Below are 23,309 nucleotides of genomic sequence, written 5' to 3' on the forward strand. Positions count from 1 at the left end.
AAAATGTTCACATGAAGATGTGTACAAACGCACTTGTTGAAAACCAAAGTTTTATTAAAACGTTTGGGCTTGTTCTTTAATACCTTATCTGAATTAGGGAAATAACACACATCAGAAAATGTTCAAAACACATGCTGGATAAGCTGGGGTGGAGTGGGGTGGGAAAGAGCAGCTTTTTTCAGTTTAATTCACTCTAGGAGGGATGGAGGTGATTGTCTGTGATCAGGTATCCCTAGTAATTGGAATAGTGCTGTAATCACAGGGCAGATTACAGTTGCCGGTGGCTGATGTTAATTTTTATTCTGTCCTCAACTGTTGGGTTTGGATCTGAACCTCAGATCAGTCTTGGCCGTTAAAAAAGCTCATGGTAACCAAAAAGCTGTTGAGCTTCTTCCTTACTCATAATGCACCAACCCCTAAAATACCTCCGATCTCATTTGCCGCTTTTCCCATAAGATGTGGTCAGCCATAGCTCTTGAGTTTCGGTTGTTATTTAAGCAGATGAGAGAAATTTTTTTCTTCAAAAAACTTTAGCTTTTTCCCTAATTTCACTCTTTACACACTTGTGTATTCCTTAAGTACTATTGTTGGTAATACTTTTCTTTCTAACACATTCTTTAAAAATAAAAAATAAAACTCTTATTGTTCTTATATTGTGCTTTGTTGTTATCTTAGTATGCCCGAGAAGGGACCTTCCAACTTTAAAAAATGCTTGAAGTGTAGGCACAAATTGCCTATTTCCGATTCCCATACATTCTGCATTTATTGCCTAGGTCCACAATACCTGCAGGAGAATTGCTCTGCCTTAATTTTAATCCCAGAGCACTTGTGGACAGAAAGAATAAGCTGATTCTGAAAGGCTTACTACTTTCTTCTTTCGGTGAAGCTATTACTGGGGCTCAATCCCCCAAACCAAAGTCTAAGGAGTCAAAATCTCTGATTCCATCAACTCCTCAGCTGTGTCTTCTGAGCCTTCCAGGAAGAGGTGTAAATTGGATTTGAGGAGTTCTCAAACCTCCTCCCTCTCAGATCTGAAGAAAAAGGGGTTACTGGATCCTACATCCTCAGATCTGACCAAGAAACTTTTGGATCTAACTACTTTGGATCCTACTATTTTGCCAGGGACCTGATATTCTCTCTCTGTTGATCTCGTGCCTTCCAGGCTCCCTTCCCCCTTTATGTAAACGTTCCAAACAAAGTCACCTTCCCTGGCCTCATCACATTCATCCAGGGATTTGACTGAAGAAGATGTGGATTGGATGATGAGGAAGTTTCTCTTGGCACGGATCCCGATGGATGTGTTACCAGTTCCTTCTACTTTGGGTCAGGAGGCCCATCTGTTGACCACTTCACCACCTCAGACTCCTTCTCTTCCCTTTGTTTGTTTCAGAGTCCCTGGATCTAAATTTTCCAGGTCCATTTGACTTGGATCCAAAGATAACATTATCTTTGTATCCAAAGTTAACTCTGAGTTCCCCAGTTCTGACATCTTCTGATCCAGAGAACTCTGAGCCAAAGCTTACTTGTTGGATGTGAGGTGCTGGGATTGACTCCGAAGATGTGGGAGCAGTCTCTGCTCCTTGGGGCCTCAGAATTTGACAGCTCAGCTCCCACTTCCCCCTTGGGGAGATTGCTGTCAGGCTGGGAGAAGACAGTGATGCAGAAGCCTGCCTTCTCGGTGCTGGGGTCTTCTCTTTCTCCAGGGTGGTCTGCTTTTGAGGCTGTGAAGAGAGTATTCTCTGCCTTGACAGGACTTACGGATTCAATCTCCTCCGATCTCCAATCCAGCTACCAGATGTCTCTGCGCTTGGAGCCTCATCATTCAACGCCACAGGGACAGCAGCTCAAGACCTCCAGACTACCCAGCATGGTTTCATAGTCTCTTCTGACACTTCCCCAGAACACCCCAGTGAGGAAGACCATAGGAAAAGAAAGTGCAAGAGGAGCCAGTTGGACTGTCCACAAGAGTCAGTCACTGAGGATATGGACTTCAACTAGGGTGAAGGTTCCCCATGATTACTTCCAGAAGACATCTCATTTGGAGACCTCTCTGAGATCCTGAAACAGACAGGCGGTTGGACCCCCAGAAACCCTTCACTGGAGAAGTTGTTTTTTTCTGGAGGCCATTGGAGCAGGCCCCATTTACCTCCTGAGTTACTCTGCCTGCCGATGACCTCATTGATTTGGTCGCTCAGTGGGCATAGAAGGAGCCTGACTCAGTTGAGCCAGTACCTAAGAAGCCAGATAGGATGCTGGTTCCACCTTTAGGGAAGGAATTTTGGGGTAAGGGGGTGCCCAAGGCTGCCACGGTCATGGCGGTATCCACCAAGAAGAATTTGCTGAACAAAGTTCCTCTGTTCATCCCCCTAACAGATTTGGTAAGCAATGGACAGATTTGGTAAACGTGTCTGTGCTTCAGTGACCTTTGTGTTAGGTCGCTGAAGTATTTTAGTAGGTTGCAAAAGGACTTGCTCAAGGAACTTTCAGAATCCCTTTCAGGGACAATTACTGCTGAGGCCCAATTGTCTGTGGCCTATCAGTTGGCTACCCTCCAATCCATTTCAAATTCATCAATGAGGCTTATCTTGCATGCAGTCGAAGGTGCCTCAAGGGCAGTGGGTTCAGGCATATCTATTAGGAGACATGCCTGGATGCGCTTATGTGATTTCGTGGAGCCCTTTCAAGTCCTTGTTCATCAGTGCTTCCTTTGACGACAGTTCTTTGGCTGCATAGTAAAGAACACATTATCAAAGTGTGAGAAGGATGGAAAGACAGTCTCTGCACTAGGCATACATTTTTTGACCCCTCAAAGATCCTTTTCTAGGAATCATTGGGGTGGTCAAAAGATGTGGTTCAAAAAGTCCCAGGGTCCTTTCCAGGGCACACATGGGGAATGTTCCCATAGGGGAAGAAGGGGGGGGGACTCAAATGGATGGCTCCACCCCAGTGGCAGAGGAGGCCTGAAAAACCATGGGTCCAGAGATTCCATCTCTGATAGACCCTACCAGCACTCCTGAAAGGAGGCCCAGTTGTCCCACTCTGGAGGCAATTGGGGGTCAACTGTCCCTGCACCAGAGAGCCTGGCTATGCATAAGAAAAGATACTTGGGTGCAGAGGATTATTTCCAGAGGTTATACAATTTCCTTTTCCCTTCCACCTTCCATGAAAAATTCCTAATGTTCCACCCAGTCAGAGGGAAGAAGCAGCACTAGCAGTGCAAAAGCTGCTAGAAAAAAAGTTATCAAAGGCATCCTGCCAGACCAGATAGAATCCGGAACTTACTGTAGATTCTTCTTAATGCCAAAAAAATGGGGGACTGGAGACCAATTTTGGATCTCAGCAACATGAACAAGTCAGTTTGGCTTACAAAGTTTTGGATGGTCATGCTTCATTCCATTTTACCCTTCCTGGTCAAGGACAACTGAATGTGCTTGATAGACCTTCAGGATGTACCATCACATAAAAGTGAACAGATGATCCAGAAGGTATTTACACTTCCGGCTGGGAGCCAGTCACCATCAGTTCACAGCACTGCACTATGGCCTCAACACAGCCCCCAGGGTGTTTACCAAATATATTTATTTATTTATTTACATTTGTTTATCGGGAAATTCCGACTGGACACCGGTCCTTTTTCAGTGGAGGCCCGGGGAGAAAAGCTCCACAGAACAATACATGAGCAGCAGAGTACATGAAGAACAATTAAATATACATACAATAGTAAATAATACATACTGCAGCAAACAGCTATACATACAATATGAAACATAGTAGTGAACAGATATACCAATATCTAATTAAAGGCTAGGAATAAAGGTAGGATGTATATACAGATAGTATGAAGCTCAAACAGATACTGTTCTAAACTCATATATACCTAAATCTTATATACAAATATTGTACTAAACTCAAGCAGATATAAAGCAGAAGCTCCACACGAGGGTGGAACAAGCTAGAAGGGCTAATGGGATGGAAGGGGAAGACAGAGGAGTAAGAGAGGAGACTGAGTAGTATATGTGGAAAACAAGATTCCTTAGCAATGGATAAAGTAGCGAACGAAAAACTCCAAGTACCAAAACAACAGAAAAAACACGGTTACACACAGCAGGCAACTTTAATCACAAAAATAGTAAGCGCTTTCACAGAATCCTTCCGCTTCATCAGTTAGCCTGTCAGTTAGCATGGATTCTGTGAAAGCACTTACTATTTTTGTGATTAAAGTTGCCTGCTGTGTGTAACCAATGTGTTTTTTCTGTTGTTTTGGTACTTGGAATAGTATATGTGGTAGTGAGAGGAAGCTAGGTGTAAGTCAGTTGGATATGTATTTGGAGTGGAGATGAAGTGAGGTAGTTAAGCATGTTATAACAGGTCTGAGAGAATGAGTGAGGAGGAAAGGGGAGGGTAAAGGGTGAGCCAAAGCCTGCAGAGGAAAAAATGCAATGATCAGACAGTGTGAGGCATGGTGGCTAGGGGAGGGGAGAGGAAGGGAAGGTAAAAGGAGGCTTATTATGTGGCAGTGGTGTCAGCTCACTTGACACTGCAAGGATTATGAGTGCTTCCATATCTAGACGACTGGCTCATTACCACCCTGATCAGGCATCTGTTATTAAGAGCAAGACATCAAGTACATCAGATTTGCTTTCATCTGGGGATGACCATAAATTACGACAAGTCTCACCAACAACCAACTCAGATTTTAGAATTCATGGAAACAGTTTTCAACACAACAGTGACGGCCTTTCTGCCTCTCTCAAGAGTCCAGACTATAGGATTCCAAGTAAGGAAAATAATTTGCAGTACCAATGTTTCAGCCCGGTTGATCTTACAGGCCTTGGGGTCAATGTCAGCTGCCATAGTTTTAGTTCTTGTAGCAAGGTTTTATATGACGATTCTTCAATGGGTGCTAGCAACACAGTGGTCCATTCTTTGCCAGCTCATGTCAACACAAACAAGGATCACTCAGGCATGTAAGAGATACCACTGATGGTGGATTCATTCAGATCAAGTTCTACAAGGCTATCCTTTTGTTCTCCCTCAGCCCATGGCCATAGTGACCTCGGATGCTTCCCAGATCAGGTGGGAGGGACATTTTCTGGAGAGAACAGTCCAAGATGCTTGGTCCCCCAAAGAGGCCAACTTGCCTGTCCGTGACCTGGAGATGAGAGCAGTGCTTTTAGCATTGCAGGCCTTCCAGGATGTGCTCCCTTCAGGGAATGATGACAATTCCAACTGACATATGTCAGTAGTTTGGTACATCAGTCAAATATGTCAGTAGTTTGGTACATCACCAAATAAGGAGGGACTAGATCATACCCCTTGTGTCGAGAAGCACTAAGTGTGGCAGTGGGTGGTTTCATCCAACTGCTTTCTCATAGCAGTGCACATTCTGTGGAAACCTACTGTAATAGCAGACAAATTGAGCAGTTCCATTCTGCTACCTCGTGGTCCATCAGCAGGAAAGTGACAGAAATGATTTTCACCGATGGGGCTAGCCTTGCTGCAATCTTTTTACTTCTCTGTTAAAAAAAACAAATGCAGCAGCTACTTTCCCCTAATAACTCCTCAGAGGAGTGTCAGAAGGATGCTCTACTTCATGATTGCCCCCCAGTCTACTCTGTGCTTATCCGCCAATCCCTCTAATTCCGAAGTTCTTGCAGAAAGCTGCCAGGTTGAAGAGCAGATTTGGCTCCCTTTCATGTTGCCTCACCGTCTTTACCAACCATGGATTCTAGATCAGATTCCAGATATCCATTTCACATCCAACAGACATTGTTCATCCAGATTTTTCAAACCTCATGCACCATGTTCAATAATAGCCTTGCATCAGGCTTTGTTCCCACTGAATGGCGCACAGCAACAGTTATCCCACTCCACAAAGTGGGAGCCACCACTGTTCCCGGGAACTATCGACCTATTAGCCTGACTAGCCTGGTCTGCAAGGCCATGGAACGTATCATCATGGAACTCATAAACAAAGACATTGGTAACATCCAAACTCTGGATCCCACCCAGTTCGGGTTGTGAAAGGCAGATCATGCCTCCTGAACCTGATCGACGACTTTGAGGCAGTCACCAAAGCCGTGGATGAGGGTAAGGTGGTTCACACAGCCTATCTTGACCTCGCCAAGGCTTTTGACACCATCCCCCATTCGGGAATTATAGCTAAACTCACTAAACTAGGTATAAATCCCTACGTCACAAGATGGGTTGCTAACTGGCTCACTGACAGAACCCACACTGTAAAAGTTGCAGACTCCAAATCTGACCTCAAAGCAGTGACAAGTGGAGTACCACAGTGTTCCGTCCTGGGACCTCTCCTGTTTGGTATCTACTTCTCTGAAGTACAGGCTAACACAGAAGGCCTCTGGCTAACGAAGTTCGCAGATGACTGCAAACTAGGAGCCATAGTCAAGTCCCCAAATGATGTGGACATCCTACAGAAGGGCCTCACTGCCTGGTGTCAGAGCTATGGCTTCAAGCTCAATGCCAAAAAGTGCAGTGTCATCCCCTTTGGTAAAAACTCTGTACCCATGAACTACCACATAGGCAGCAATCTACTTAACACCGAATGTGTGATAAGAGACCTTGGGACCCAGGTGGACAGTAGTGTCTCCTTTGATAGTCACATCGCCACAGTAGTCAGGAAGTCCTTCTACGTGGCACACCTCATCATAAAAGGGTTCTCATCCAGGAAAAAAGAGGTCATTGATCCCCTCTACTCGACACTCATTAGACCCATTATAGAGTACAATGCCCCTTTTGGAATGTATCTCACAAAACATTTGCAGCAGCTGGAAAGGCCACAGAAGTACCTCACAAAGAGGATTACTGGCCTCAAACAAATGCCCTACACTGACCTCCTTAAAAAACTACAGCTTTACTCCATAGCATATCGCCTACTTCGAGGTGATCTCTGCCTAACATATGAAGCTATGTCAAACCCAGAGCTGTTGGACATGCTACACCTAAAGAAATCCCAATCCCTCTGAGCTACACGCTCTAGGGTCCTAAACCTTGTCACCACAATAAACAGGACATGCTGGAGGGATAGAGTCCTGTCCCAGAGACTTCCTATACTCTGGAACAAGCTACCCATCTATGTCAAGCAAAGTTCTTCATTAGCACTCTTCAAGAAAAATCTTGATGAGTGGATGAGAAATAGGAAATGCACCCCGGGGATCACTTCTGTGTCTCTGTTCGACAGTGACACAGGAAATTATCTTTCCAGGGTGGCGTAAGCCATGGAACCTTGCTGGCTAGGCTTATGTAGGCCCCTGGGCCGATAGCCTAGTACCTACCTATGCACCTATAACAGCATGGTTCATTAATACCCACATAACTGATGCTCTCATTCCCTGTCCGTCATATCCTTTTATTTTTTTTACAAGCTTTATACGAGAAAGCTGTATACAAGTAAATGGAAAAGGTTTGTTTACTGGGCACAACAAAAACATACCGACCCCTTTTCAGCCCGATACATAATGTACTTGAATTTTTGGCTTTGATCTTTAATGAAGGGTCTAGCTCTTCTATCATTAAGGTTAAATTAGCAGCAGCATCTAATTTTCATACTGGATTTGAGAATTCTTCTGTGTTTTCTTCTAAACTTTGCAAAGCATTCCTGATGGGCACTCTTATATTGAGACAACCGTATAGAGACCCTACTCCACCATGGAATCCCAGCTTGGTACTGCAAGCCTTAATTCATCCCCCCTTTGAACCAGTAGCTAAATGTGACCTTAACTTTCTAAGTTGGAAAACTGTCTTTCTGTTTGCCATTACTTCAGCTAGAATAATTTCAGAATGTCGGTCCTTGTCATCAAAGCCGCACTTGTTGGATGTTTACAGAGACTTGCATTTTATTTACATAGGACAAAATAAATCAGAAAGACAGACCAGTTGTTTCTTTTGCAGATTTGAAATTTGGAAGGTGAGTGGCAAAAGTAACTCTAGCCCACTCAACTAGGTTCATGGCAACTTCTTCAGTCTTTCTATCCAGAGCTTCCATGGGCGACATATGTGCAGCTGTAGCCCGAGTGAATCTTCATATCTTTATCACTCATTACAAATTAGATCTTGTCTCAAAGGGCAGAGCAGCTTTTGGCTCAACTGTGCTCAAGAATATCCTTCCTTAGAGTCTACCCGGAGTTTCTAGGTAGCTGGAGACTCTGTCCCAACAGTTGGAGATGCACTGAAAATTGTCAGGTAAAGAAGTTACTTACTCACCATAACAATCTATTTGTGTTGTCCATTATCATTTTCCTCAACTTCCCATCCACCAACCCCCATACATCTGGAAGAATGAGACATTGTGTAAGCTCCAGATATATTTTCCTGTGTAATATATGTATGCACACATAATGATAGATAACAGTTCTAGTAAAATCAGCAAACAAGATCTGAGGTATGTTAGAGGTTGGTGCATTATGGGTAAGGAAGAAACTCAAGAACTTTTTGGTTACCACAAGCTTTAGTAATGGCCAAGTCAGATCCAAGGTTTAGATCAGAACCCTGGTAAAAAGACAAACAAAATGGAACTGGAAGCAATGAGAATGGACCCAAAATAATAATCACCGTTTATTGTAAGCGCTTTCGGCTTAGTCCTTACTAAGCCTTCTTCAGACAAACAGTGAATACAGTAGTATTAACACCTTAAATACATTCATTAGTTAATTGATGAATCCTAATTAAAAGGGAAATGCTCACTAGCTAAAAAATTTTTTTAAAATACAAATCTAAATTTAACCTTCAAAACAAACCTAGAAACCTCACTACTCTATCAAAATATAAATACATGAATTTATATAAATTTATATATTAATTCCACAAATTTACATCTTTAAGGTCATGGATACATTAGATAATAAATCCTTATAAAATAAGGACAAATGTGAATAAATGCATATGTTCCTATAACATATAAATACTAAACCTGTTGCCTTGAAATCATACATATAAGTACATAAATATACCACTAACAAGGCCTAAACTTATAACATATTTATATGTTATTCAGTAGATGGATGTTCATACATATTTGTACTATATGAACTTTATAATATATGTATATAAACATTAATATATAAAAATATAGGCTTACATATTTATATATATATATATATTCCAATATTGTTAAGAAATATATATGTGTAAGGAGACTTAAACGCCCATATAGGACAAAATTATTTCATCTACCTATTTAGTGACAATAATTTCAGCATACATTTAATTGACAAAGTTTCATTTAAGCCAGGATATGACTGCATTTGTCGAAATTTGCCATTTAAGTTCGTCTAATTCTAAATTCAACTGCCAAGGACCCCCTCTGATATTCAAAATTCTTTGTTGGAGAATAATAAATTTAAATGAGTGAGATGGATGCTGAGAGACATGCTTAGCTAAAGCGTTATTAAGATCACATTTATTAATAGCATATATGTGTTCATACACCCTCTGCCTGAATTTTCTCTCTGTTTTGCCTATATAAAATCTATTACATTGTTGGCATAAAGCTGCATATACAACCATCTTACTGTCACAATTATATTTAGCATTAAGGAAATATTTCTTTTCATTGATAGAACAAGTCTGACCAGTAAGTATAAACTTACATTGCTGGCAACAACCACATTTGAACATCCCTCTTGTATTTGAATGTGAAATACAGATGTTATGCTTTTTTTTCAAGGATGATCAGAACCCAACAGTTGAGAAAGAATGAAAATGGACAACACAAATGGAATGTTATGGTGAGCACATAACGTCTTTGTATGTGCCTGTGATGTCAGTAGCATCACCCAGTTAGGGTGCACAGTAAAACTGCTCAGGCATGCAGGATAGCTATTGTGATGTTGCCAGCTGCTCCTCTCCAGTCCACCTCCCCTTCCCAACACATGACTGGTGAAGTCTCAGCACCAGAGAGAGGACCAGAGGCTATAAGAATATTGCTGGGGTGCACTAATGGGTAGCTGGAGGGGCATGCAAATAGGGGCAAAAAAACCCCTCAAATATATGGATGTGAATCCCAGTCTAAAGAGCATTCATAATGGCTAGAAAACGTGAGCAGCTTCATCATTTTGATATTTCTCATGAAATAAATAATCTTTGTAGAAAAATTTGGCTTGAAAAGGCTTCTGTTTAAAAGATTACTATTTTCTGTTTTTTTTTTGGTCAAGTAGAGGAACAAATGTTGAGAGAAAAGCTTGTGAATGTTTTTATATTGTAGCTTCACAGTCACCAACCAAAATTTCTTATGTTCTGCCTTCTCCAAAAGGATGAGATAAAGTCTGAGCCGAACGTGCTATGAATATTGTCTTTTATATTTGGTAGCAGTTTACTTTATATGTTTAATAATTATGGTAGTATTGCATTGGAGCTTAGTATCAGCCAAACCCACTTGTTTTCATATAACACGCATTCACTTTCCGATAGCCCACTTTATAAGTTACGGGTTACTGGATGTCTGAATGTGTCCTAAGAGTCATTGGGCACTAGGCACTGAAGCTTGTTCTGGACAGGGAGCAGGTCTGTTGCAAAAGTTTCACCCTCACTCATGCACCCACTATGTGCTTAAGGGTATGAGCAGTTTATACAATGCCTTCACACTATATCATTTTTGGGAGGTCAGAGGATACTGGTGCAGTAGGAGAAAAACTGTGTATACACAGGGAGGACATGCATATTCACAAAGAGTGCACCCCAGCTGAGAATGAAACTTGTGATTGTCACTTGCTGCTTTACTAAGCTGTACCTATTTGCTTACAGTTAAGATCAGTGACCAGTCTTGACAGTAAAAGACAAAAGTTCTAAATAAGTCATGACTTTAGAAATTCCTTAATGGAGTATTTGGTTGTTAGGTTTGATTTCCTTTGGCATGCATTACAAGTCTGGTGTTTTTTTGTTTGATTTAGTTTAAGATTATATTGTTTATCATTGGTCAATGCTTATGAACTTGGTCTGTCTGATTGCTCATTGGTGCCTAAAAACAGTTTTTACATTGATGAGCTTTCCTGATAAACAGAAATAAATCAATTGCAGGAAAAAAATCTGTGGTTCCTGATGTACAGATTAGCTGGTAATATTGTTCCAAATTAATCACTGATGTTCAGAGTACCTGGTAACATTGCTACAAAGTCATCAATGTACAGAGTACTTGGAAACATTACAAATTCATCATTGATGTACTGAGTACTTGGTAACGCTTGTTACAGATTCATCATTGGTATACAGTGTAATTGGTAATATTGTTAGAAATTTATGAATGAAGTTCACTGTAGTGGGTACCATTGTTCCAAATGTATCACTGATGTACAGAGTAGTTGGTAACGTTGCAAATCATCATTGCAGCTGGAGCACATGAGGTGAAGCAGCATCCCTTCTTAAAGAATCTGGAGTGGAATAGACTACAGGAGGAAAAGCCAGAGCTTGCTTTAGATCTGTTATGTAAGGAGAGAAGCTACTTTCATGGTAAGTGCAAGCTTTGTCTTAAAACTTGTACCTACATTATATACAGAGTTGAATAAAAATGTTACTTTGGTGAAATATTTAATGCGTAAAATAATATAAATCATTTCTTAGTGATTGCTGTTCTTTAGAAGGTGGGTTTGAACAGTTTTCAGTAAATAAAACCTATTTGAGTTAAGGGAAATAATCTTGAGTTGGAACAAATGTAGCACATTTTTAGAGGGGAATAGTGTGGTGGCATTCCACCTCACAAATGTATATGAAAACTAGAGCTGAAGTAGTACCTTTTGGTGATTTTAGTCATACTTGAAGTGATATATTTAACAAACCACAATTCCTAGCAGACTGCTATAGTAAAAACAAAAACACTGTTTTAGTTGCCTGTCATTGGTACATATTTGCTTCTATTTCTTATAACTCGATGCTGTCATGCTGCAGTGTGTGATAGCAGAAGTAATCTTGGTAGAGACTATATAAAAGGAACACATGCCTTTCTTTCAAAGCATAGTTTATTCATCAGTGATAGACTACTGTCCTGTCAAAGGTGCAGCAGACTGAACTAAAATATGGTGCTTTCAAATCTCCTTTCCCCATTCAAATTAAAAGATGATAATAATTTGATACTATGACAAAGACTCATGCCCACTTCAGTGTTTAGCATACTCGTATTCTGTATTGTTCATAGGTTCATACTAGGCTAATGGACCTGGGGCTTTTACAAGCCTAGCCCATAGAAGTGCCCTGGCATCGTGCCACGCGATGTTAGTTCTCAGTACCTCTATCAAGTACAGCCACTGGAGTGATCCCCAGGGTGAACTTTCTATTTCCCATCCACTCATCAAGATTTCTGTTGAAGTTTCTGTGAGTTGCTCTCCTTGACATGTATGGGAAGTCTATTCCAGAGTATGGGCAGTCGAAACCATGGCCTTAAGCTTAATGCCAAAAAATGTGTCGTCATGAAGAGGATCCTGGTGAGTGACTCAAAGAAGTCAACCAGGTTGAGCAGGCATGATCTATCTTTTACAAAACCAAATTGTGTGGGATCTAGAGTTTGGAGATTCCCTATATCCTGGTTAGTTAGGTCCATGAATGATGCTCTCCATAGCCTTACATATCAGACTCGTCAGGCGAATGGGGCAATAATTCCCAGGGTCTGTAGTCACTCCCCCTTTATGGAGAGGGATGACTGTAGCGGTGCACCATTCGGTAGGGACAAAGCCTGAGATGAGGCTGTAATTGAACAGGGCACACAGATGTGGTGCCAGTTCACTTTGTAGTTCATGTAGGACACATCTAGGGGATATTGTCAGGTCCCATGGAAGCTGTATTCTTGGCCTTGGACAATGCAGCTTTAACCTGTGCTGCAGTAATGCTGGGTGCCTGGCATTCGTCCGGTATTGTGATTGGTCCTTTGGGGGGGATAGAAGGGTAAAGTTGGCACTGAATCTGTCGGCCAGTATGTTGGCAATATCTGTTGGCTCAGTATAGGAGTACCATTGTGCAGTAACTCAGAGGAAACCTGGATATTGCCGTGGAGATTCTTGATATAACTATAGAAGGCTTTGTGTTTGTTTTTAGTGTCTGCCGCAATTCTGCCTTCATAGCTGGCTTTAGAGGGTTTGATGAGGGATCTCAACTTTTTGTTGAGGCTAGTAAGGGAGTTTTTCCAGTCTTGGGATGTCACTTTTTCTGCAACAGTTTTTTCCTTCTGTTGTAGAGTTTATTAATGGCAGGGGACCACCAGATTGACTTCCTTTTTTTGGAGGAGAGCTTCTTGGTTCTGTTGGGTATGGCTAGTTCCATGCATTTATGTATGTCTTCGTACATTGCAATGGTGTATTATTGGGAAGTCATGCATCTATTTTCCATTGACATGAGTGCCGTGAAGTTAGCCCCCTCTGTTTGTAGGAGCCCAAAGTCATCTTTGGAGAAGATTTTCATGGTGGTTACCTTTGTGGAGGGTGTGGGTGAGATGTGGATTTCGATGGTGATTAGTTTGTGGTTGGAGCTAACCATGGAGGAATTGACTATTGGTGTAGAGCAACGGTTGCCCATGTTCGTAATAACTGGGTCAAGGATGTTGCTTCCTTTAGTGGGTTAAGAATGAGCTGGTCCAGGGCATTGGAATTGATGAATTCCGGAAAGCGTTGGACCAGTGTACTGGTGCATGAATAGTTTTCCCAGTTGATGGAGGGGTAGTTGGAGTCACCTAGTATGAGAATGTTGATAGTTTCCATGGTGCTTAGGAAAGTAGAGTGAGAGTCTTGGGACATGGTTGGAAACCTATAGCAGGCTACTACCTGAATCGCCGTCTTACCCAATGTTAGTTGTACCTGAAGTATCTCAGATATGTTATGCTGGGCTACTAGTCTGGAGGTGTGTATATGTTTATGAATATGGAGACATCACCGCCTTTGGAGCTTCGGTCCATGTCCTGGGGCCGAAAGGTGTGGAATGCATTAGTTATAGCCTGGTAGTGCAGGGGTGCTTTTTGCTGCTTTAAACCAGGCCTCCATTACAGCACAAATGTTGATGTTCTCCATGTTGAAGAGTGCTTCGAGCAAGTGCATCTTGAGATTTAGACTTCTAGCATTGACCGTCGGATTGCATTTATCTATAGCTGTTATGGTGGTAATTTGGTTTTTGGAACATTGCATAAAAAAGGCACTATAGGGGTGGTAAGAGCCTTAACCAGTATCCGGAAACCCAGGGGTGACTGATGCAGGCCATCTCTGGCAAAGCAATTGAGGTTGGTTAATCATGTCATCCCAAACAGACAGATAGTGGATCCCCTTAGAATGACACCAGAAACGTAGCCAATTGTTGAAGTCAATCTTTTTCTGCTTGTACTGCGGTATCATTCTGGTAGGATGCTGCTCAGGGCTAGGGTCATACCTGCCTGGGCCTCATAATCCAAGAACTCCTCCACATCTCTTTTCATGTAGTCCAGGTAGGTCTGGCACCTGATAGACAGCTGACTGTTACCTTCTCTTTATTGAACCTAGTGAGTGGGACAGCAGTGTGCCTCACTATCGAATCACCTATGATTAGTGTATTGGGCAAGCTGTTTTGCCTTAGGGGCTTAGGTTGAGAGCACACTGTGTAGGTGAGCTACATGTCTTGTGGTTTGTGCTGTGTTGTGGTGGTCGAGTGCGTTTCTGCCTTGGAGGTCTCTGCTGTTTGGGTAGATTTATATTGAGAGCCTCCGCGAAGATGGGTTTGTGTTTTTATGTGAGAGCTGTGATGGTTGTTCTGGAGGGTTATGTGTTGCATGTAGTGTGGTGCAGATGTTGACCTCTTGACCAGCTATTCCGGTCTAGGCTTTAGAGTGCATGGCTTCCAATTTGGATATATAAGGGCATCTCTCACAAGTCTGAGTGTTGGGAGGTAAGAGGAGAGGGTTGTCTGTGTACATGAGGCAGTTGCTACACTGCCTCAGAATGCCCAGTTCACCAGGTTAATAGGAAAAAGCACAGGGAGCTGACCTTTAGACATGCCAGAAGGGATGGTCATTATTATAAGTACTGGAGCCGTTCCTTATATATTCCTTTTACAGGAAAAATGTCATTCAAGGTGTCTGAGTCTGTACAGAGCACTGCCAAACACTTGAGGGGAAACTAATACACAGACCCTGAAAATTTAAGGATGAAGTATTTAGGCAGATATTCTGAAGTTAGAAAGAAATCAAGCAGCACTTGCTGAAAAATAAAGAATTAGCTTGTCAAGAATGATAAAAAGTCACATGAATGGCTACTACTAATGCTGGTCTCAGCACAGCTTCACTCTATTGGGATACAGTACTCCTTTGCTTCTCTCACCAGAAGCAAAATGTTAGCACTAATCCCAAGAAGAGAAGCAGGCCACGAACTGTTTGGTGAGCCACAGTCTTGTCCCATGTAGATGCCTCGAATAGCAACCAGACCAATCAGGTACATTAAGCACACTCACTCTCCAATCAGAAAGAGTCAGAAATCAATGCACTCTGCTCCTGCTCTCACCAGGATCAGAATATAAGCACAGATTCCAAGCTGTCACCTATAAAGCAGTTGTTAAGCTTTCCGGTGATCAGCAGTCTCCAGGAAATAATGTAACTGCACTCCTCTCACCAGGAGAAAACAGAATCACTAATCCCAAGATGACTACTGAGAGGCAGAATGTGAGTTCTCCAATAACTGGTGGTCTTGCAATAGATGCTTAAAGGTAAGATGAAAAAAAAATGGTTTATCCTAAACACTGCAGTGTGCACTAGAGGAGTTAAATGTGAAAGTAGGTAACTTAAGATCTGAAGTAGTTAACTTCATTTGTGCATCAACCTATGGGTTATCGGATCCACATTGGATCCAAGCCGGCAGTTTCCAGCAGCTAAGATCCGAGCTCCAAGCTCCTCCTCCTTACCCATAACTCCCTGCCATCCTTTCCTGACCTCAGATCTAGTTTGCCGCGGTTACTACCAGCAGCTTGATCTCGAGCTTCCAGGCCTTTGCGAGTTGGTTTTCTGTGAGAAAATCTTTCTTTGTAAAATAGTTAATTTTTTTTGAGTGAATTTGTGTTGAGTTACCTATCCTTAGTTTTTAGTGTAATTGTTAGCCTTTCCTCCCCCGTTTCTCGTCAGCGTTAAGGTGTGTGTGTGTGTGTGTGTGTGTTTTGGGGCCTAGCATGTGTGTTTTTAGTTGGGATGTCTGAGGCCGCCAAAACCTTCTTTTCCAAGTGTACCGAGTGTGGCCATAAGCTTTCCCCGGCTGATGGCCACACTCTGTGCGTGATGTGCCTTGGGGTTGAACACCTGTCTTCTGGCTGCTCTATTTGTGCAGTGTTAAACCCCAGGGCTATCAGGGACCGGAGGTCGAAGCTGATTCTGGCGGGACTCCTGCCCCCGGACTCGGCTCCGTCCTGTGGTCGCTCCGTGGCTCCTGCCTCAGCTGCGGTAGCACCGACGGATGCTTCCCTTCCTCTGGCCGGGACTCAACCTTCCACCTTGGGCCAGGAGGATAGGGAAGCCAGGAGGGAGATGCGCCGAGAAAAACACAAGCGGTGGGCCGAGGCCTCCGCTTTGGCCCCACCAGCTAAGCGAGCTTCTCCCCCTGGGACGTCAGGACCTTCTCCTTCCCGGCTCCGTTCCCCCAGCTTTTTGCCGGGGCCAGAGGAGGATGAGGCCCGGTCTCCTTCAGGGTCATCGAGGCGGCACTCCCATCCCGCCTCGGTGGCCTCTTCCAGATCCACCAGAAGCCTAACAGATGTAGACTTGGACCGGATGATGAGAAGGTTCTTCCAGGCCCAGCTGTAGATGGGAGTGCTCCTGCCCCCCCCCCCGGGGGGGGAGCTCGACCCCTTTTTTCACCCCGATTGCTCCTTCCCCGACCCGCTTTCCAGGTTCGGGTTCTACGGAGCCGAGTAGCGTCGGAGCCGGGAGAATGTTGGCGCCGATGGAGTCGGGTACTTCGGCGCCAACAGCGCCCTCGAGCTTCTCGGGTTCCTTTTCTTCAGATCCAGGCTCTCGGAGCCGAGAGTTGAGCTTAGGATCCGAGGTGGTCAGTATGCCTTCGGCTCCAGGAAGGTCAGAGCGTACTGGCCCTTTGGATCCAGCCCCGATCTGCTCGTCGGATCCGAGGGATGGTCTGCTCTCGGATCCTAGAGAGAGTGGCTCTTCTTCGGCATTCGACGTAGTGGAGAGGGTTCTGTCGAGGGATTCCAGGCCCCCAGCCTTAGCTACCGCTCCACCCTGCACTCCCTCGCAAACAGGTCCGACTTCCATCACCCGGCCCCAGGGACAGCCTGCTCAGACGTCCCAGATCGTTCCCTTGTTGGAACAGGATGTGGTTGGTGAGGCCTCCACGGACAGCCCCCCCGAGGAGGTTCCTCACAAATGCAAGTGCAAAAGGAGGCACTTGGACTCCCCTGAGTCCTTAACAGAGGACACGGATTTGGAGGAGGGGGAAGGTTCCCCAAGATCACCCCCCGAAGACGCCTCATTTGGAGACATCATGGAGGTGCTCAGGATCAGGGGGGGGGGGTGGTCTGCCCCAAAGCCTACCTCTGACAAGTCCGTGTTCCTGGAGGCATTTGAAGCAGGCCCGTCTACCTCTTGGGTGTCCCCTTCGGCCGATCCCCTGATAGATTTGATCACTACCAGGGCATGGAAGGAGCCAGACAGTGTGGAGCCCGTCCCTAAGATGCCCGACAGAATTCTCAGCCCCCCTTCGGACAGGTCTCATTGGAGCAAGGGAACCCCTGTAGATGCCATGTTGGTGGCGGCGGCCACCAAAAGGGAACTGGCCCAAGAGAGTCCCTCGGTCCATCCCCCTGACAAGGAGTCTCAGGCGATGAACCGTTTGGGGAAGCGGATGTTTGCTTCAGCCACCTTCTCCATAAGGTCGCTGAACTACATGGCACACATCATACGGCTCCAGCGGGATCTTATTAAAGAATATGCCGGGTCGCCCCCAGAGTCCATTTCGGCAGGGGACAAACAGGTGTACTGTACCCGAATGGCCACTCTCAGGTCGATTTCCAATACCTAGAGCTAGCGGAGCGGGCGTCGTACTAAGGCGACAGGCCTGGCTCTGCCACTGTGATTTTGCAGAGCCCTTCATGGTGTCATTCGCTAATGCCCCGTTTGATGGTTCTGCCCTCTTTGGCAAGACCATACGCGACACCTTGGTCCAGAGCGAGAAAGATGGGAAGACATTGTCTGCCATCGGAGTCCGCTTCTCTGCTCCCCAGAGGTCCTTCTCTAGGAACCAAAAGGGACAGAAGAAGATGTGGTTCCAAAAGTCTCAGCAATCTTGTTTTGCTCCGGACTCCCTGTTCTTCAGAGGCAGAGGAGGACAGGGTGGATGCCGCCCTAGAGGCAGAGGGGGCCCGGAGAACTTTGGGTCCAGAGAACCTTTCTCTGATCGGCCCACACAGCAATCCTGAAGGGTTACCCGACTGCTCCACTCTGGAGGCAGTCGGGGGCGTTTCTCGAAGCACCTGGCAGCTTGGGAGTCCATCATGACAGACCGCTGGGTGCTTCGGATCATATCCAGAGGCTACGAGATTCCGTTTCTCCATCCCCCTCTCAGACCCAAGTGCCTCCCCGATGTCCCACCCGATCAGAGGGAGGCCGCAGCCGCAGAAATTCGGCAGCTGCTAGAAAAAGGAGCGATCCAGCATGTCCCCCCTGACCAGTACGGCTCGGGCTTTTACTCCAGGTTCTTCTTGGTGCCAAAAAAGACGGGGGACTTAAGACCGATCCTCAACTTATCCCTCTTGAACCTGGCGATAGCCAAAGAAAAGTTCCGGATGGTCACTCTTCAATCCATTTTCCCCCTCTTGCAGGAGAACGACTGGATGTGCTCCATAGACCTCAAGGATGCGTACTACCACATCTTAATGGACAGACGATCCAGGAGGTTTCTCCCCTTCAGGCTAGCAGCCAGCCATTACCAATTCAGGGTCCTCCCCTGTGGTCTCACAACGGCCCCCAGGGTGTTCACCAAGGTGTTAACGGTGGTAGCGGCCCACCTGAGACTCCAGGGAATTCAGGTCTTTCCATACCTGGACGACTGGCTCCTGACCGCCCCCACAAGGCATCTACTCTATACAGCCAGGAATTTCTTTCTTCACCTAGCTCCCCAGCTGGGAATCACGATCCACGCTGGAAAATCCTCACTACTCCCGACTCAGGTCATAGATTTTATCGGAGCCAGGTTGGACACAAACCAGCTCTTAGCCTTCTTAACTCCGGACCAGATGTGATCCCCAAGACTCCATGTGCAGGCCATTCTTCATTGTCCGACCCCTCCAGCGGAACTGGTCCTGAGGGCCCTAGGTTTGATGGTGGCTACCATCAATCTCCTTCCCATGGCACTCCTAAATATGAGAATTCTGCAGTGGACCCTCCAAGTCCAATTGTCCTTCCTGCGTTATCCCCTGAACCATCCTGTCCCTCTCAGCAGGGTTTGCAGGAGTGCCCTCTTATGGTGGCTCCAGTCTCCGGACCTCCAAAAGGGGCGCCCCTTCTCCATGTCCCCTCCCCTAGCCACGGTGACCATGGACGCCTCTCGCCTCGGGTGGGGGGGGCATTGTTGCGGCAGGACCGTCCAAGGCATGTGGAACCAGACGGAGACCTCACTGCATATCAGTGTCCTGGAGATGAGGGCGGTGCTGTTAGCGTTGCAAGCACTTCAGAGCCTTCTTCCCGTCGGGACTATTGCGATCCAAACGGCCAACATGTCTGTCGTTTGGTATAGCAACAAACAAGGGAGAACCAGGTCCTATCCACTTTGTCGAGAGGCCATGAGAGTTTGGGAATGGGCGATTTCCACCAACCGCTTTCTCATAGCGACGCACATTCCAGGCCGGTCCAACATCCTAGTGGACAAATTGAGTCGCACCATCCTCTCACCGTACGAGTGGTCTCTGGATCCCAAAGTAGCGAAACAGATCTTCTCCAAATGGGGTCAACCTTGTTGTGATCTTTTCGCTTCTCCTTCAAACACGAAGTACAACACCTACTTCGCTCTAATTCCCCCACCCAGGGAATCACCACGAGATGCTCTGGTGCATGCTTGGCCTCCCGGTCTACTTTATGTTTACCCACCTCTTCCCCTGATGCTGAAATTTCTGCAGAAAGCCAGGCGGTTGGGGAGCATGATAATCCTTATTGCCCCATTCTGGCCTCGTCAGGCATGGTTCCCTTATCTGTGGTCTCATCTAGTGAATCCTCCCTGGGTTCTAGATCCTGCCCCGGATCTGATACCAACCCCGAACCTGGCAACCTCAAGCTCACAGCTTGGTTGATCCAGTTCCACTATTAGTTTGGACTCCCGGTATCTCTTCCACGGTCAAAGCGATCCTAGTGGCGGCTCACAAGCCGTCTACTAGGAAGGTTTATCGTAGCAAATGGAAACGTTTTTCTGTTTGGGCAGACCATCAGAATCTGGATCCTTTCACAGCTCCTTTACCAGCTGTGCAGGAGTTTCTATCGGGACTGTTTGATAAAGGTGCTAGCTCTTCCACAGTCAAAGTACAGTTGGCGGCAATCGCTCATCGCCATGTTGGATGTGATCTTGGCCCCTTGACCTCATCCAGATTGTGTAAGGCCTTCTTAAAAGGCACCTTCCTACTAAGGCCTCCATTGAAGGATGTGATCCCTCCTTGGGACTTATCGCTGGTACTCCAGGCCTTAACAGCTTCTCCGTTTGAGCCTGCTGCCTCGGTAAATCTCAAATTCTTATCCTGGAAAACGGCTTTTCTAGTCGCTATTACTTCGGCGAAAAGGGGTTTCGGAGCTTCAAGCCCTTTGTGCCAAGCCTCCGTACTTGACTTTCCACAAGGATAGGGTATTCCTCAGGACCAGTCCCTCCTTTCTTCCCAAAATTGCTTCCGAGGCTAACATTAACCAGTCTATTAATTTGCCAGTCTTCTTTCCCAATTACCAAAATAAAGGTGAATACAAGTTACACTCTTTGGATGTACACAGACAGTTGAGATTTTATTTGCACAGGACAGCCAGTTATAGACGTTCAGTTCAGCTGTTTGTGTCCTTTGCTAAATCCAGTTTGGGGAAAGCTGTTTCTAAAGTCACACTATCCAGGTGGATTTCTCAGTGTATTCTCTTGGCTTATGAGAGTTGTGGCAGGCCTGCTCCTCAGGGAGTCCATGCCCATTCAACTCGGTCTGTTTTTACTTCTGCTGCTTTTCGAGCTAGTGTTTCGTTGGATGACATTTGCTTGGCTGCCTCGTGGGCCTCTTCTCACACATTTATAAACCACTATAAGTTAGATCTGGTTTCCAGAGGGAGAGCGTCCTTTGGCTCCGCAGTACTCCGGAACATCCTTCCTTAAGGGCCTCCCAAGATTCAGGTAGCTGGGGACTCTGTCCCATAGGTTGATGCACAAATGAAGTTAACTATTTCAGATTAAGAAGTTATGTACTCACCATAACGTTCCATCTGAGTAGGTAAACTTTATTTGTCAGCAACCGTCCCTCCCTCCGTCCCCCTGTCCTCTTCGGATGTTCTTGATCTTGCTTCACGGAAGATTGGACCCAATTTACCCTAGACAGGTGGTGATTGCAAGCCTTGCTTTTAGGCAAACTCGATCTGAGGTCAGGAAGGGATAGCAGAGAGTTATGGGTAAGGGGGAGGAGCTTGGAGCTCAGATCTTGGCTGTTGGAAACTGCCGGCTCGGATCCGATGTGGATCCGATAACCCATAGGTTGCTGACAAATGAAGTTTACCTACTCAGATGGAACGTTATGGTTAGTACATAACTTCTTATTTTACCAGTCTACAACGTTAAGTTTTAGTGGAGAGTCGCTATTTGTAAAACAGCAAGATAGATTGAAAGGGGGAGGTCACTTTTGTATTCCAGTATTATGGAATGCAGTAGGACGGCCAATAAATTTAAATAGCTGAAGGGGAGTATTTCACAAAATGATAATTTTGTGCTTACTCACACCAGCCAGTAAAAGCAGAGAGAAAATTAGATATATGGTCAAATTAACATAAGGGGCAGGCAACTAGAAAGGCAGTGGTGTTTAAGAACACAACAGTAACTGGGTAGGAGGGTGGTAAAAATTTCGGTCTTACTCACAAGAGACAGAGCTCTGGTCTCTTTTCAAGTTTTAATATGCAGTTAAAAGCAGAATACCAGTAAAACACAGTGTAAAGAAAACAAATCACAGTATACAAAATAGAAAAAGGCAATAAGTAATACAAAATGCAACAAATAAAAAGCAAACTAACCTTTCCTGATAGCAAACTGTAGCAGAGTCTGGTTGAGCCTTTCCAGTAAAGCCTTCACTAGCCCGCTGCCGTGCAAACTTTGTCTCCAAATCCTGCCCCTCTTATGTCATGACATGTAGTTGTCCCTTTACTGTTCCTTCCTTGGGCTCGCCTGTGTTGTGATTTTTGTCACAGTAGATTAATAGGCCATAGCTGCTCAACAGTCTCGCCTCCTTAGCTTTCTACAAAAAAGGTGCTTGGTTGGGGATCACAGTTATTGTATCTGAAGAACTGAAGTATTTTGCAGCAATAGTGTTCAGAGAATGAATTCTGATACAGAATTTTTTTAGGTTGATTGCAGTTAACTAACCGGTGGGCTCAGATCAGCAGTGGTTTGTTAGTTTTGATTTCTTAGTGTATAGTTTTGATTGATGTGTACACAGAGTATTTTTCTTAGGATCAAACTAGAACTTAACTTGTGGAATTCTGAAAGTGTTGAAATTGTAATATTTGGTAATGATTCATTATTATATTATAATGTTACTTCAGCTCAGAAAGATGTAGTCCCAACCTAAAACCTTTAAACTGTGATGAAATAGCAGTGTGACAGGAACTAAAAATTTATTTAGGATGCTATTCTCTTGAAATCTATTACTGTTTAATTGTTGTGGCATCCCAATCTATTCTTGAGTAGAGAACTGAGTTGTTTACAATATGTTATGTGATTGGAATTCCTTAACGTTTTGGCAAAATATTTCCTAGATCATAACTTTCTGCTGATAATTATTTCATTTTGCTTATAGCTTCATTTCTAAGTCTGATAGCTAGTTTGTGTGCCTTTTACCTTGCTGTCTGTGATGCTTACAGTTACAGTAAGCAGTATATGGGGGTGCACAATTTTATGTATGTTAGTACCCAGCTGTCGAGGGCTGCATGTCATATGACATATATTCTTTGTAGAAAGCTATCTGAATAAACACTTCATGGGGCTAGAAGTTCCTCTGAGGTGTCAGTGCTGTTAGCAGAATATTCTCTCAGCATCCAGATGTTTCAGTGAAAGTCTGATAGTTTTACACTTGAACATTTGTTGATTTGTAGTTACTTATCTGTTTCATAACAGTTTCTTGTGTATGTATTT

General features: G+C 44.6%; 1 protein-coding gene across 1 annotated transcript in view; it reads left to right on the plus strand.

Annotated features, from left to right (window-relative positions):
- The window catches only part of LOC122811279 (microtubule-associated serine/threonine-protein kinase 3-like), a 54,798-nt gene that overhangs the window by 28,419 nt on the left and 3,070 nt on the right, over positions 1-23,309 (plus strand). The window contains exon 4 of the mRNA XM_044083014.1: positions 11,347-11,466. Coding sequence (XP_043938949.1) covers positions 11,347-11,466 — 120 coding nt within the window. The remainder of the gene's footprint in view (positions 1-11,346; positions 11,467-23,309) is intronic.

Source organism: Protopterus annectens, chromosome 9.part0 (assembly GCF_019279795.1).
Source record: "Protopterus annectens isolate FY-2018-M chromosome 9.part0, PAN1.0, whole genome shotgun sequence".
Taxonomy (NCBI): Eukaryota; Metazoa; Chordata; order Ceratodontiformes; family Protopteridae; genus Protopterus; species Protopterus annectens.